This window comes from Prosopis cineraria, unplaced genomic scaffold (assembly GCF_029017545.1).
Source record: "Prosopis cineraria cultivar Desert tree isolate PC_DT_omini unplaced genomic scaffold, ASM2901754v1 PC1, whole genome shotgun sequence".
Lineage (NCBI taxonomy): Eukaryota > Viridiplantae > Streptophyta > Magnoliopsida > Fabales > Fabaceae > Prosopis > Prosopis cineraria.
In genome coordinates, this window is record NW_026555332.1 from 49,746,991 (window position 1) to 49,762,640 (window position 15,650).

General features: G+C 32.5%; 1 protein-coding gene and 1 non-coding gene across 6 annotated transcripts; both read left to right on the forward strand.

Moving 5' to 3' along the window:
* The first annotated feature begins 2,944 nt into the window (after positions 1-2,944).
* Positions 2,945-3,017, forward strand: TRNAA-UGC (transfer RNA alanine (anticodon UGC)). The gene has a single exon. It is a non-coding gene; the product is annotated as a tRNA-Ala (tRNA).
* Positions 3,018-4,584: 1,567 nt separating this feature from the next.
* On the forward strand, positions 4,585-8,888 carry LOC129293671 (probable plastid-lipid-associated protein 13, chloroplastic). Of its 5 annotated transcripts, none has more exons than XM_054931755.1 (8): positions 4,586-5,079; positions 5,746-5,867; positions 5,933-6,016; positions 6,195-6,340; positions 6,456-6,523; positions 7,124-7,340; positions 7,957-8,018; positions 8,596-8,888. In XM_054931755.1, the coding sequence occupies exons 1-8, from the start codon at positions 4,828-4,830 to the stop codon at positions 8,689-8,691; spliced, it is 1,047 nt and encodes a 348-aa protein (XP_054787730.1). In that variant the 5' UTR covers positions 4,586-4,827; the 3' UTR covers positions 8,692-8,888. The 5 variants fall into 5 exon arrangements, with proteins under 5 accessions (XP_054787756.1, XP_054787730.1, XP_054787734.1 ...); XM_054931759.1 differs by having other exon boundaries at positions 7,966-8,018; XM_054931781.1 differs by lacking the exon at positions 7,957-8,018 and having other exon boundaries at positions 4,585-5,079.
* The last annotated feature ends 6,762 nt before the right edge of the window (positions 8,889-15,650 follow it).

A 15,650-nucleotide genomic window follows, 5' to 3' on the forward strand; every position in this document is an offset into this window, starting at 1 on the left:
GAATAAATATAAGATGTGTTAGCACGATGTCACAACATTGCAATTCAAAAGTAATCTTTAAATGGTATCTGTAACAGCCCTCCGCTCACCCCGCCTACCCGAGGTCTTTTACGGCGCTGGACACTCTCCCCCCAGGCCCCACAACAGGGCGACCCCACCCCTTACGGTAAGCATCAGGAGACAAAGGCTTCCCCGCAGTAGTTTGCGGATTATTCCCCTTGCGGAGAGCCTCCCCAGGTTCGATCCTCCAACCTCTCCTACATAACAGGGCGACCCCACCCCTTACGGTTGAGCATCAGGAGACAAAGGCTTCCCCGCAGTAGTTTGCGGATTATTCCCCTTGCGGAGAGCCTCCCCAGGTTCGATCCTCCAACCTCTCCTACATAACAAAGTTGAGGCTGAACCTGGTACCATTGAACCAACTGACTCAATGGTACCAGGTTCAGCCTCAACTTTGTTATGTAGGAGAGGTTGGAGGATTGAACCTGGGGAGGCTCTCCGCAAGGGGAATAATCCGCAAACTACTGCGGGGAAGCCTTTGTCTCCTGATGCTCACCGTAAGGGGTGGGGTCGCCCTGTTGTGGGGCCTGGGGGGAGAGTGTCCAGCGCCGCAAAAGACCTCGGGTAGGCGGGGTGAGCGGAGGGCTGTTACAGTATCAGTCACCGTCAGACATGCTTTGAGTTTTCTAACAAAATACAAAAAATATATGCATAACTAAAAAACAATTGATTTTTTTTTCCTTAAAAAAGACGATATCAGGTGGATCACTAATGAATTTCTATTTTTTCTAAACATTTTTATAAGTCACTTTATATTAAAAAGTGGATATTTAATATTTTTTTAAATTTTATCCTTTCATAATTTTTGATGAGTGCGGAATAAAAATTTTTATGAGAATGAAAATTCTTCTAAAGTGATGCATTTATTAAAGGTAAGTGGATTTTGTTTTTTCATTTTGAAACAATAAGAATAGTCTAATTACCTCTCATTGATTCTAGTAAAATAGTTAAAAGCAACTTATAAGAAAAATTGGAGGAAATATTTTATCTCTCCTACAGTCCTACATTTAATAAAAAATAAAAAATATATAATAAAAATTTAATGATATAATTTACAGATAGGATAAACGTGTCTTTTTTTTTTCCATCCTATAAATGAAATATAGGGAGCATGTTCTTATCTTAGACAACCCTGGAGAAGGGCTTTCATAATTATTGTAAAAAGAATTCTTTGATAGATCCATTTTGATTTTTAATTTTATTGAAGTCTTTCAGGACTTAAATGAGATTCATTAATTTATTGAACTTTACTAAAATAATGTTTCTCATAAGGCACTACAATTATTGTTTTTTTTTTAAAGAAAAAAGTTTAGGTGAGTTTAGTCAGGATCAGGACACGTCTTCAAGCTTAAAGAATACTTACATAAATGCTTACAAATTGCCCACTAATAAGACCCTTACATCGACAATGAAATTTAAACCCACGACATTGTGTGTTTTAGACTAAATCTTGATGAAAAATTATATTCAGGTCCTATACAAAAAAATTAATTATTGCAAGATACATTGTCAACTAAACTAAGATAATTGATAATACATTCAGTTGTTAATGACCTTGGTTTAGTTGTTAATGAATGTTGTAGTAATTAATTTTTTTTGTGAGACTTCAATATAATTTTTTCAATCTTGATTACCAATTGAATTAATCTTTGTTGACGTGAGACACTTCAATGTTATTCTCTCATCATCCTTTTATTGCAGATTAAAATAATAAACAAAGTTCCCATAGCTTGTATTACACCAAATGCAAGTCTGTACATCAAGCGTTACTAGCCACTCAGGTATATATTATAGAATCATTGGCTCATAGAAATAGAAAAGTATTTGAAAGCAGAGTTTTAAAAACCGAGTCAGCCATCAAATCAAATTTGGCATTAATCCATGATTCAATGGTTAAATCATGATTAAATTGTTTGATATTGAGCTAATATGCTTTTAATTTATATATGATAATCAAATAAAAATATATGTAAATATGTTTTTAAGAAAATGTTATAAATGTTTGGTAATTTGATCCATTGTTGAATGAATACATGATTAATATTAATCATGAATGAAATCTTTCACTTTAAAATTAAGAAAGATGGTTATAAAATGATAATATGTCGGACACCTTTTAAAAAGATATTTAAGATACATTGAAAATATCATGTTTAAACAACAAAAAAATATAAATAAATAATAGAAGGTATAAAGATTAACATGATGTGGTTACATAAAAAAAAAAAAAGCTTCAAGATACTTAAAAAAAATCAACCATCATCACAATAAAAAGGAAAAACAAATAAGAATGCATTGTGCTGTATGTTTTTTTTTTTTTTGAACAAAAGCATTGTGCTGTATGTTGTAAGTACATCACATGTTTCAAATAGTTCCACATCGCTCATGTCAAAAGACAAAGGGTTGCATTCTTGTTTGTAAAAGGAGGGTGCAGCATCCATGACAATAAAGACGGATGAGTTTCAACTTTGCTAAAGTTGTAGCTCATGGCCTAGAATTTTTTTTTTGGGTATTTTCTTAAATTTTTATTTTTATTTCAGTATGGTTTTTAAAGGAATTGGTCTGATTTTGAATTAGTTTTATTAGTCTTTGACCTTTTTTGTGTTTGTTTTTGGAGTGTCAATTGTACTGAATCAAAAGTTAATTTCTAATTCAAATTAATTTGGTTCAGCTTCTTAAAATTTGTTTGAAATAAACCTCTCTCCTTTCAAATCATGGGTTAAAAGACAAAAACATCCAGGTTCATTCATTCTTCCAGAGTGTATTCCAAACACAAGAAGGTACAATAGTTTGGTGCATTTATTCTTCTGAATCACGTGACATGTTCCAAATCGCCCACGAATAAAATAAATTAATTAAAATTACATGACGAAAAGTAGCACAAGGGGGTGTAGCTCAAACGGTAGAGCGCTCGCTTTGCATGCGAGAGGTACGGGGTTCGATACCCCGCATCTCCATTTTCACGGTTCGCTTCTTTTGCCTTGCTTATTCTCCTTTTCGAAAGTTTGTTACGTCATACCAAATGCATGGGTTGTGTAAAAGTTCAATTTGAAATAAATTCGGTCCTATTTGGGTTAGATAAAAATTAATTTTTAAGATTAAAAAAATTAAAAAGATTATTTTTTTTTGAGTTGGACTAAACAAGAGATTGAATATCTGGATCACTTGATTTGATTCAGTCCTATAAATTTATTTAATATAATTATAATTAATTTATTAATTATCATTACACTAAGTTAGTTTGTAACAATAATTAGTATTTTTTTGTTTTATACAAGTCATAAATAATGAGCAATATTCTAACATTGACTAACCTCAATTTTTTTTATAGTAAAATTTCTTATTAACTTCGTGTAATAGACTTTAAATATATTGAAAGTTATTTAATATTGTTAAAGGTTGTTTAGTTTGAATAATTTATCTCGCAACTACAATATTTTTGTTGTTATTGAAAATTATTATAAATTTATGATTATTATTGTTGTGATAAATTTTATATGATTATAAATAATTTTATTATGTTAACTAAATTTTTCATGTTAAAATAAATTGCTACATCTCATAAATGAAAAAAAAATAAAAGGTGAGATATTGTGGATAAGATTGAGATCGATCTCCTAATCTTATTTAATTAGTTCCGTCCTGTTCAATTTTAAGTTATACTAAGATAAGATCGGACCACATATTACTTAACTCAGTTGTTTTTATAAAAAAAGTTAGATTTCAAATTAAATCGAAATCCTATCAAATTAGTTTTTTGTCCAGTCCTAGATAGCACGAAATGCGCCGCTGCTCCTCAGGAGCTCGTTTCTTCTTTTGCATTTTTATTTATTACATTGGATTATACATAAATAAAATATTAAAGTCCTCATCTACCATTTTCCCATTATATGAATGACATGACGAGGATGAAACTGATTCATATTGACCAATAAAATGATTAGCTAAAATCGTGATGCGTGTACATGCTTTTCCAGAAAAAAATTCATGAACACGAAGAGAAGGAAGACGCCTAATTGTTATTTCATGATTTAAATATGAATGGTTTTCAATGGGTATTACTTTCTTTCTTGTTTTTTTTGGCCAGGGGTATTACTTTCTTGAAAAAGGTCTTGCATTTAAGGATTTAAAATATTAAAAAACAGAAATGTAAAGAAGGGTTTGAAATACTAAAAAAAAATATAAAAAATTATGATAAAATTCGAGCACAATATAAAAATTAAAAGTTATACTTTTCCTACTTTCTTCATTTAATATTTTTAAAAAAATTTGAATATCATGTTAAAAATATTTAACATTTTGAGTCTTTTAATATTCAATTACTATTTTTTTAAATTCCTTAAATTAGAGGGTAATTAAGAAGATTTTATAATTGAGATAATTCATTTAACAAAAGCAATTATGGAAAAATGTATAATTTTAAATATAATTAATTAGTTTATTAGAATATAAATTAGTTAAAAAAATTTTATAATACAGCGGTGCAATATCTTGGGGACTTGCCTACTGAATTGGGGGAATGTGTGTTCCGTCTCCCTCGAGTATTGTTTTGTTTCGGTAACAAGGAGCAATAAATGGAAAATAAGTTCGGCGTTGTTAGTTTGTTGAGGACTTCACAATGGTGAAATTGAAGATGGAGACGCCTTCCACACCAGCGCTGCTAAATATATTGGTTCCTCCCTCCTTGTAAATAGCTTGCCTCCCTCCACCACTCCCTTGCTTCCATCTTGTGAAGAATCCCTCAGTCTTTGCCTGACATCTCTTTCAATGGCTGCTTCACAAGCCGCAGTTTTTTCCATTTCTGCTCTCCCTTCTTCCTGCAAGTATTCTTCTTCTATTTCAGCATCTCCTACTTCGCTGCTATTCCTGTCCCACTCTAATCGGAAACCTTTAAGGGGCAAGAGGCTTTGCCGCATCTCTGAGTGCAGAGCAATGGTTCAGGAGGCAGTTCAGGGAGCTCCGGCGGCTTATGCCAAGGAAATGGAGAGGCTTTCCGCCAAAGAATCGCTTCTTCTTGCTGTTAGTATCGACTTCTCCTCTTTTGCTGCGCTGATATTTTTGGGTCGTTTGCTTCCATTTGATATTTAGTTCTAATTACTTGGTTGACAATAAAAGGGGAATTTTCATTCGGAAACAAGTCAAGCCCCAAATTTCGTTTTGCTATATTTTCCTCTATTTTCCTATTTTAAATTTGAAATCTAGACATTATTGTTAATGGGCATTGGCGCCCCCCCCCCCCCGGCGGCGATTGTCCACTTTATAGTTTTATCATTATGAAAGCTGACAAATGAAGAATATAGGATTCAAACAAACTCTTCTGAGGACTGTAAATCACGCGCGCGCACATGCATAATTGCATATCCATGTACACTTCATGGAGATGGTATGAATTTTCCTCTTATTCTTCTTCTTCATGTTGAATAGACTCATTGTGAGTCACAAAAATTCATATAATACTGGAGGTGTGGTAATGTAGAACTGTTTGGATATAGAGAAATGAACAAAAGTTCTACAATGTTAATTTGGTTCCTGGGTCTTTTTCTGTTAAACATTCACCTGCCGAAAGAGCTGGGGAAAACAGATTCCGCCAGCGAAATGCAAGTACTGACAGTATAGTCTAGGAATGAGTGCTATATTCTGTTGCAAACCATCATTCTTATATCAGACATTGAAGACATCCTTCAGTTTAAAGATGCAGGGGGTTTTGAGGCCTTGGTCACTGGAAAGACATCAGATATGCAAAGAATTGATGTGACGGAAAGGATAACTAGTCTTGAACGGCTCAATCCAACGCCTCGCCCCACAACGTAAGTGGCAAAAACATCTATCCATACCCTTTGGTATGAGATGTTAATACCCTTTTCAATTGCAGGTCACCCTTTTTGGAAGGACGATGGAACTGTGAGTGGTTTGGTTCAGGAAGTCCAGGGTTGTTTGCTGCTAGGTTTATATTTGAGTGAGTGCTCTGATCACGGATTTGTATTTGGTTTTTCTTCTCCTTCAATTATCTGGTGGGATTTGGGATCATGTTTTTCTGATCATAAGAACTTGAAGCTTCTTTGAAACCTTTTAGTAAGTTTCTACTAAACTTAATGCCAATTATCACTTCTCAGGTGGCTTTTGTTTCTTTGCAGGAATTTCCCTTCAAGTTTAGCTACCTTGTCAAAAATGGACGTCTATGTTAAGGATGGAAATGCAAATATTACTGCAAGCATGAGATTGTTGAACTCGGTACTATTCTTTAGCTTTCAGGGCTGCCAAAAAATTTTACCTTTGGAATGTAAGAGCACTTTTTGTTGCTTTCTATCAGATTGAAATTAATCCCACTGTTGATAGCATGCTGCACTTGTGTTGTCAGCTTGCAAGAAAGTTAACCCCTCTGAGTTGTTTTATAGTATTCAGGATGCAGAACATGAACTCCGAATTGTTCTTAACATGCCAGGCTGTCATATTACACAGCCAGGTGACATCAAGCATGTGTCTCCATTTCTTTATATCAATTAGTGTAAATACATGCTTAAAACCCAAACCCAAGAAACCAGGGTAATAAATTCTCTAAAATTCTTCAGTAATTGATAATCTAAGTGAATTTCTATTTTGCAAGTAATATACGACTGAACATGATGTTTGTGCATTGATCTCTTAATCACAACTTCTTTGCAGACAGCCAAGAGGCCCATGATTGATGTTAGGCGTCCATTAATATATTAGTCATTAATAGAACTACAAACACAACAATGTTCATGAGTGGATCCTGTGTATTGTTTCACACAGGCAAAAAAAAAAGGATCCATTGTGAATTCTCCCTTCATTTACCTTTACTCAGACTCCTGAAGATATGAAAAGTGTGGTAGCAGTAGTTAGATACCGTGATTAGTTTGTGAATTCATCCCTAAAAAGAAAAAATTGATTCCAGAAGTTATTGTTTTTGTATTGGGCACTTCCTAAATATTTGTGGATTCAACACTTCTTATTGTACACCTTCTTTATGATATTTACCATTGGTTCTCCCTTGTTGATCACTTCATGGGCTTTGATCATGGATCGTATTAATCATATGTAGATAGAAAGCAAAATTATTCTATCAACCAAGTTATCTGTAGAAGGTCCGCTTCGACTGAAAGAGGAGTTTGTTGAAGGGATACTTGAGTCACCTAAAGTTATTGAGGAGTCAGTACCAGAACAGCTTAAAGGCGCACTTGGGCAGGCAGCTAATGCTGTACAGCAACTTCCTGTCCCTATCCGAGATGCTGTTACCAGTGGGCTGAAAGTTCCCCTGAGTAAGATTTGCCTATCTTCTATATGACCATCTGACAATATCCGACTTCTTTGAGAGCTTTTCACAATCTATTAAAGGCCATGTTCATGATGCCGTTGCCAAAATTATATGCTGAAATGAAATCTATCGAGCTGTACTCAGGGAAGCACCTTAGTTCCATCTCTGTTCCTTGAATGGTAACTTTCACATGCACTTCCTATGATGGTGACTGATAGATGACATATATTATCAGACGTATAGAACTTACTGTTGTGAGGCTGAATGTGCTAAGAGGATGCAGACACGACTCTTATGAAGGCAGTAATTGTTCTAGTTACTTTGACGATTGTGTAAATACTTCTGTTTCGGTGGTTCAGATCTCCTCTGTGAGCGAAAATTCTCACATTTAGTTGTTGATCATCAATTATTTAAACTATCTGCTATTTCCCGGGAAACAAATATGCGGAAGATAGGTTGTGCAAGAACTTCAAGGCGTTGACTTATAATTATGTATATGTGTAGAAAATGTAGAATCAAATGCTAGAGCTGGGACTACCATTCTATGTTCTCGCATCTTATGCCTATACTTTTTATCCAGTTTTTCTTGTGAAAACAAGGTTCTCACTTTCCTTTTTTAGCTTATGTAGGTGGAAGTTTCCAGAGACTTTTCATGATTTCTTATCTTGATGACGAGATACTTGTGAGCATTTGACACTGTATATATATATATATTTAAGCACGTTTTCCCATGTTTATCTTTTGTCTCACTGCTGTTTTTGCCACAATAGATGCTGAAAATTTTGCTGCATTAATTCTTAATTAAGTTAAATGGAAATTGCAATGAGAAGTTCCAAATAAACTTTCCAATTTCGTTTGGGAAAAAATTTAAAAGCTCGAATTATGGAGTCCCAGAAAAGGTGAGTTGGAACCTGCTGAAAATAGCCAACACCCAGTGCAACTGAGAGTCTGGCTAGCTTGAATATTTCATTTTATTATTTTGGGTGACAGGAATACCTCGTTGATGATGTGCTGTTGTATCACTATCAGATGATATACATGTTTCAATTTTTTGCTGATCTATATGTCATTTGCGCCGCGTGCTAGAATTCATTAAGACACAGATATAAAGGTTCATTGTTAAAAAGAAGATCTGTTGATTACCGGAACTATAGATGTATATTTATTCTGTGGCACCTAAGTTTGCCTGACCCATCTTTACCAAATATTGAACCATGTCTTGCTTGTAACTCTGAATGCTTAAACTGTTTATGATGCAGATAATAAGGGACACCGCAGGAATGCCTGAAGTTCTAACAAGGCTGGATGCATCTCCATCTTCCTTGGCGGAGGCAAGCCCTGATTACGAGAGCTAAGATTTCTTCACTCGTAAGGAGCCTAAGTATATGCATACATATATATTCCCTAACTTATAGTTATGAATCAGAATCCATCTGTTTACCTTATACAAGTCATTTCTTGGACTCGTAAAACTAGTTGTTCTTCGTTATATGGATCATACGAGTTCTAAAGAAATTGTTGGAAGCATTCTAGACTCGGGAACTTTAGCGGAGCATCAATGCGAATTCACAGCGAACCTAAATCCTATAAAGAACTACTAATCTGTTTGAATTAAGGGGAATAAAAAGTGTAAATGTGCAAATTTGGCCACCATTTATTTTTCAGAAGCACTAGATAGCTTATGTTACAAGGTGGTGCAAAATAAATTTTTAACTTTTAAAAAAAGGTGCATCCAGTGCCCACCATTAATTTCACTCGACGGAAGTTGAGTGAGGCCAACAAAATTTGATTGAAAATAACACGTGACATTCCACCTTGACATGAGTAAAGGTATAAATTTAGTCATGAATTATTTTTCAAGAACACTAGATAACTTCTACTATTGGGCGATGTAAAGAAAATTAATTATGAAAAACGGATCATCTAAAACCTTCTTGTCAATTGTGACTAAATGTTATTTATTTTTAGAGTTATAGAACATACAACACATCAATTTTTTTAACCTTACCTTTGTTCTCAGCCTCAACTCAAAAGAAAGAGACTTAAAGAGCTTTTATTTGAAGATATTAAAAACTTAGAGAGTCTTAACTTGTCCATTTAGCCACAAATTATTTTTATAAAAATGAGTCATTGATAACTCTTTGAACTTCTTTAACTGAGACTGAGAACAAATGCAAAAAGATTGCAAAATTAACGTGTTATGACTCTCATAAGTTTGAATATTAGTATCTTCTTTTATGAATATTTTTAAATAAAAACTCTTTAAATATCTTCTCGAACTGAAACTGAGAATGAATGCAATAATATTAGAAAAACTGACGTATTGTGGATCTTATAAGTCTGAAAATTGGCATAATCTTTTTGAATAGTTTCAAATAATAACTCTTTGAGCATCTTCTTCTCGAGCTAAGACTAAAAACAAAGGCAAGAAAATTAAAAAAAATTGATGTGAGGTGAGTCTCATAAGTTTGAAAATAAAAGTGTTTGGTCAAAATTGAAAAAGTTGTTGAATGATCCATTTTTTATACTAAAAATTATCAAGTGTTCCTTAAAAAATAGTTCATTGTTAAATTTACACATTTATTTACTGAGGTGGAGTGCCACGTGTCATTTCTATTTTTTAAAGTTGAAAATTTATTTTGCGCCATCTTATAGTATAGGCTATCCAGTACTTTTAAAAAAAATAAAAACTTCTAAAAAATAATTAAGTCAAAATAAAAAAATAATTTTTAAATAAAAAATATTTAATTTGGATATGCGAAACAGAGTTTAAATTATTTTTTTCTTTTCTTTTATCATTCACACTTCACAGTTCAGAAAAAAAAATCTAATGAATTTATTGAAAAAAAAAATGAAGTGACAAGATGGACGGTATTGGCGTCAAAAAATTTGACCGTGGTAGGTTGACGCTCAAGTGCTTCGTGTTAGGTAGGCGTTGCATAATTTTTTTTTAAAAAGGAGTTTCGTTACCCCAAGTTGTAGATAGCATGACATGTTCCAAGAATGGGTAAAAATAATAATGCCCTAAATGAGAGCTGGCTTCTCTCTATTTCCCTCTCTTCACTTCCTCTCTATTTCTCATCTCCATTATTAGATTTATTTCTAAATGGTTAAGATTTAATATTTTATAAAATTATTTTTTAATTTTGTAATTATTATTAAAACATTAAATTTATAAAAAAATTTAAGATATAATTAATTATATCTAGCTAAAGTTCAAAATTTAAGATCATAATTAAAAAAATTATTTTATAAATATTAAATCTTAACTATTTAAAAAAAATTTGAAGATTGAGATGGAAAGTGAAAAAGAAATAGAGACGAAAAATGAAGAGAAGCTAACTTAATAAAATGCAGCGGTTGTGTGACGGAGATTGATAGGCCAAGCAAAACAGGGCCCTAAATTGACTTGGGAAAGAAAACGAAGACCATCGCTTTCCGTCTCGTCTACTGAAAATGGGAGCCATGACTTAAACGAAGTCGTGAGGAGTATTACTTGAATTGGGCAATAGAAACATGCCCTTTCGGCAGCCCATATTGTTTAAGAAATATAATGGATTAGCAGTGTGAACGTGCTGCATTAGTAGCATCATGTCATTTACCTTTTCATGCTACCTAAAAGCCGCTGGGGACAACTTGTCGCCACTACTGAATAATAGTTTAATGGGAGATATTGCACATGCTCCTTTTGACGTTGGAGTGATGTGAAACACTTTGACATTAAAAACCACGCTGTTTGACCGCGAAACTTGCAAGCGCTGTCATAACTCATGATGACCTGCCTTGTCTGATATGGAAGCACGAGGTTAGCTCATGTCAAAGTCTTTGATATGATTCACTTGGCTAATGAAATGAAATCAACTGAAAGAAGAAAAAAAATTATTTTTTTAATAATAATATAATAAAACTTATTATATATATATTATAAATATAAAAATTATCATACTTTTTAAAAATTTTATAAATTATAATTTTTAAACTTATAAAATGAATTATCTCTTTTTTTATAAATGTGATTATTGTTTTCTTTAATTATCTCACTTTTATCTTTGTTTTTTAATACATTACAGTTCTTTTTTTTTTTTTTTAAGTAACCAAAATGGGACCTCAACTTTTTAGCTTTAGGTTAGAACTTCAAAGGAGCATGTGGTGCCAGCTTGGGAAAGGTATCTTCAGTTTGTGTTCTAGTAACTCTCTGGAAAAGCTCCAAAGTTGGAGATTATTTTGCCGTTTGGGATAAGCTTGATGATAAGTCTTTGGTCTATTATTTGATGTCACGTCCCAAAGAAGCACCCCCACAAGCGTGGTGAACAATTTTGGACGCGTTGGCCCAAAAAAAAAAAGGTAAATCACAATAGAATTATGGGACAAAATTTATTGCTCTACAGTACCAAATAATTTTGACGTTACTTTACAAGATTAAAAGAATTTAAACATAATTAAAATTTATTATAAAAAAATAAAACTACCTCTTATATGTATATACACACAATCTTTGAACAAACAAATCCCTATCAAGGAAAAAAAAATCATATATTCAATTTAATAACAATTAATGTTTTTAATAACAATTCTAAAATATTAACTTAATGACAGAGAAGGAGTGTTGTAAGTGAACAAGTCTTTATTAGAAAAAAAATCTCATTTTTATTTTAATACTACTTTCATCCCAAATTATGAGACACTTTTGAGAAGTTTCTCAATCTCAAAATATAAAATACTTTGAATAGATTAATGTTTTATTAAATATATCAATTTCAGTATTACCCTTCTTCTCTCTATAATTAATCTTCGTTCTCTTCATTTTTTAATATATTAAATGATGGATTTTTTTAAAGTTTATATTTTTATTTTAAAAGACAAGGTTGTTTAATATATTTAATGAGGTTTATTGATATGTAAAATTTTATCTAAAAATATTTTTAATTTAAATGAGGGAGTGACAATCAATTTTTTCATCACAATGAATATATGTAGAGGAGAAGATTCGTGTTTTAACAACAAATTTTAATTCCATTTACGGAATAATATTTAGGATGCAGAGGGAAAGGGGGGAAAAAAAAAGCGCAATTTTGGATGTCTGGAGGGTCAATGACAACTTTGGATGCCATCGGAGCTACGTGTGGTCGGTTTTGATTCATCAGAAACTGACGATTTTCATACGTCAACCTGCCCCTGTTTTCATTTATATTTGTGATCATCAATTTATCAAGCTGCACTATAATAAGGTGGCCTGTAAAATGGATATTGCAACTTGCAATTCAATATTTTAAACGACTTTAATGCTTCTGTCTTGCAAGTCAACTCACTACTGTTGCTGAAATTTTTACCAAAAGATGGGAAAACATTTTAAAACATATTCACATTCTTTCCTTAATGGGTTCAATTTGTTATATTAATTGGTTTAATTTATTCACATATATTTCCGCCACAAAAAAATTATTACTATATATATATATATGTAGTCAATTGATTTTTCTCACTTTTACAAGTGCATATAAAAAGATTTTTTTAAAAAAGAAAACTGGTTTATAAGACTCACCTATTATAATTGTCTTTTTTCAAGTTTTCTTCATATAAAAACACTTTCCCCTAATATATAACTTAGCGCTCTGTCCAAATTTAAATTCTCAAGCCCGGCTTAGACAGGGAATCAAGTGCATCATGGAAGGGGTTCGTGCAAATATTCGTAGAACTTTCTTCTTCGACTGTTTGTTTCTTTGAATATATCAGATGTTATGGTTCGTGCAAATCTAAATGCATGTTCTTTAAATTAAACAAATAATTAAATAGAAACGGGATTATGCGTGCAGAAATACGTGTTGAGACACATTTCCTCGGTTAACTAGCCCAAATTGACCGCTTTTTATGAATGCCAATTGAGAGAAAAAAAGTTGTAAAGGCATTCATTTATTACAACGACTTTGTTGGCTCTTGAAGTTGAATACACACACACACACACACACATACATACGTGGATAAAGTGACTCGCTACTCGATCGTCCTTATTCATAATCTGAATAGATCATATAAAGAGCTACAGAGTGATAACACGCAAACTATTCGGCTTATTTATTCTTGCATAAATATTTGTAAACGTGCATGCATACACACACACACACCTTCTTTGATCTTAACTTCCTATTTGACTACGCGCTTTTATAATTTTGCTGTCCAAAGCATTTAGCCAACGCAGTTTGCATCGGTCACAAGTAAATTTAAAGAAAGCGTACGTCGCATGCTTAACCAAAAGCTGTGCATTTATCAGAGAGCAGCAAAGGGGCGCAACAGCAGAAATGAGAGGGCTCAATAGAAAGGGCAACCATCAAATCAAAGAGGCATAATTGCCACTGCCATTTTACATAACTATCAAGCATCGCGCTTTAATCTGAGGGAAGTTAAAAAAATAAAAAATAAATCAGGGTTGGCAAGCCATTATATTCAAGCCCGAGTTCCTTAATTTTATTCTTTAAGGTCAAGTTTCAAGGCATAATTTTCTTAAAAATATTAATTTTTCAAATCTAAATCCTTATAAAAGGAGTTTAAATGGACGGCCTGCAAGGACCAACCTGTATTGCCAAATGTCATTTTATTCACTTTTTAAAATATATTAACAAAGGAAAATATGGCCTTCCTTGGCCCTTGATACAACCGACAGCACGAAAGTCTCACTCCAAAGTACTATATATTAATTCTCCGTTGCAATAGTATAATATGTATAATAGCGGGTCACAAGCACCCTTGAAACGAAGCTCAATTATAAAGGTTTAAAAAAAGGCTATACGATATTCATTAAAAAAAAAATGTGCTTGTGATTTTTGAATCATTTATTAAAAAAATCTAGGTATAGCTGGTCTTTATCTTACATTATCCCAAGTGGAGGGAGCGCCAATGGATTTGGAGGCTATTTGGATGATTCCATATTATACAATTATATCTGACCCCACGCAAACTTCCCCCCGGTCCCGATTTGCCCACTGGGAACTCCCACTTCCTCACTTCAAACTTTATCAACATAAATGTGTCTCTAATTGAATTCTCCAGTGCAATATGTTTGAGTATTCATAATGACATAAATGTCGTACTACATTTTGGTATCAATTTTGCTGTTTGCACCCATATGTGCACCACAAAATTAGCTATACACCCCTATGTATAATACATGTCCTTGAAAGTATTCTAGGGATGAAGTCACAAATTTTAATTCGGAGGCCAAGATTGTAAAGTAAAAACATCCATATAAAGAATTTTAATAATTTGGCTATTACAAAAATTAGTAATTTTTTTAGAAAACTTTTCAGTAACAATCTTTTGATTTTTGAATAAGTAATTAATTTTGTGGTAGATATCTAATACATAGTATTTAAGGTATCTTGGGATTTTTATTGTAATGTTCATAAAGTTTGGTAATACCATAATTTATTTAATCAAATATAAAATGAAAGCAAAATCAAATGATATCAATACTTTTCGAGTATATGTGACATCATTTCAATTAGAATAAATAAATTATATGACAGTATATCTTTGAGAATTGAAGTAATTATATTATACATACATAAATAATTATATATATAATTGAAATGAGAATATTTGTCTAATATGTCTCCAAGGCACTGTAATGTGTTAATTTAGTTCGTTCCGATATGAGTCTCATTATTTTCAACCAAATAATTGACAAAATTATCTTATAATTCATCATCATATGACAAGAGCTATATCTGATTCATCAGTTAAACGGTATACATAATATTTTAAAAAGTTAAAAATATATAATTCCTACATTTTATTTTTAAAAAATAAAAAAATAGGAGGACCATGACCACGGGTCCCTCTATTTCCACCATTAATTGCTTGAAACAAAAGCGACATAAACATATATATATATATATATATATTGAAACAATTATCTTTTGCGCTTTCGTATATTGTTTGCTAAATAGAGGGACAAAAACACCTCCGTCTTCTTTCAATATGAAATTAAAGAAGAAAGCACCATTAATTATGATGCTTAATTAACTCAAGATTTGTACTGAAATTCTTTGTTTAATCTGATGAAGTTAATATTGTTAGGTCTAGAATCATAAAGGTGATAGCGCGACGGTGGCATCCATGGTTTTCCGATCCGTTAAAACCCAAAGAAGCAACCAGATCTTCTCTCTCAAATATCTTCATCTTCTGAAAATATGCCTGTCCATGGGGCTAACTACTTTTTTTCTCCAGGGAGACCGGGAGAGAATTGTTATTAAACCATATATACACGTATGGACTACGGGGAGACGGAGACAATGTCATGAAGAGATAGAGGTGACGA

What these genes read in the sequence shown, in the direction of transcription:
- LOC129293671 (XM_054931755.1), top strand. Translation starts at nt 4,828, where the DNA reads ATGGCTGCTTCACAAGCCGCAGTTTTTTCCATTTCTGCTCTCCCTTCT. An exon ending in AAGAATCGCTTCTTCTTGCT is followed by an intron (nt 5,080 to 5,745) that starts GTTAGTATCGAC and finishes GACATCCTTCAG; the next exon opens with TTTAAAGATGCAGGGGGTTT. An exon ending in TGGGCTGAAAGTTCCCCTGA is followed by an intron (nt 7,341 to 7,956) that starts GTAAGATTTGCC and finishes TTCCTTTTTTAG; the next exon opens with CTTATGTAGGTGGAAGTTTC.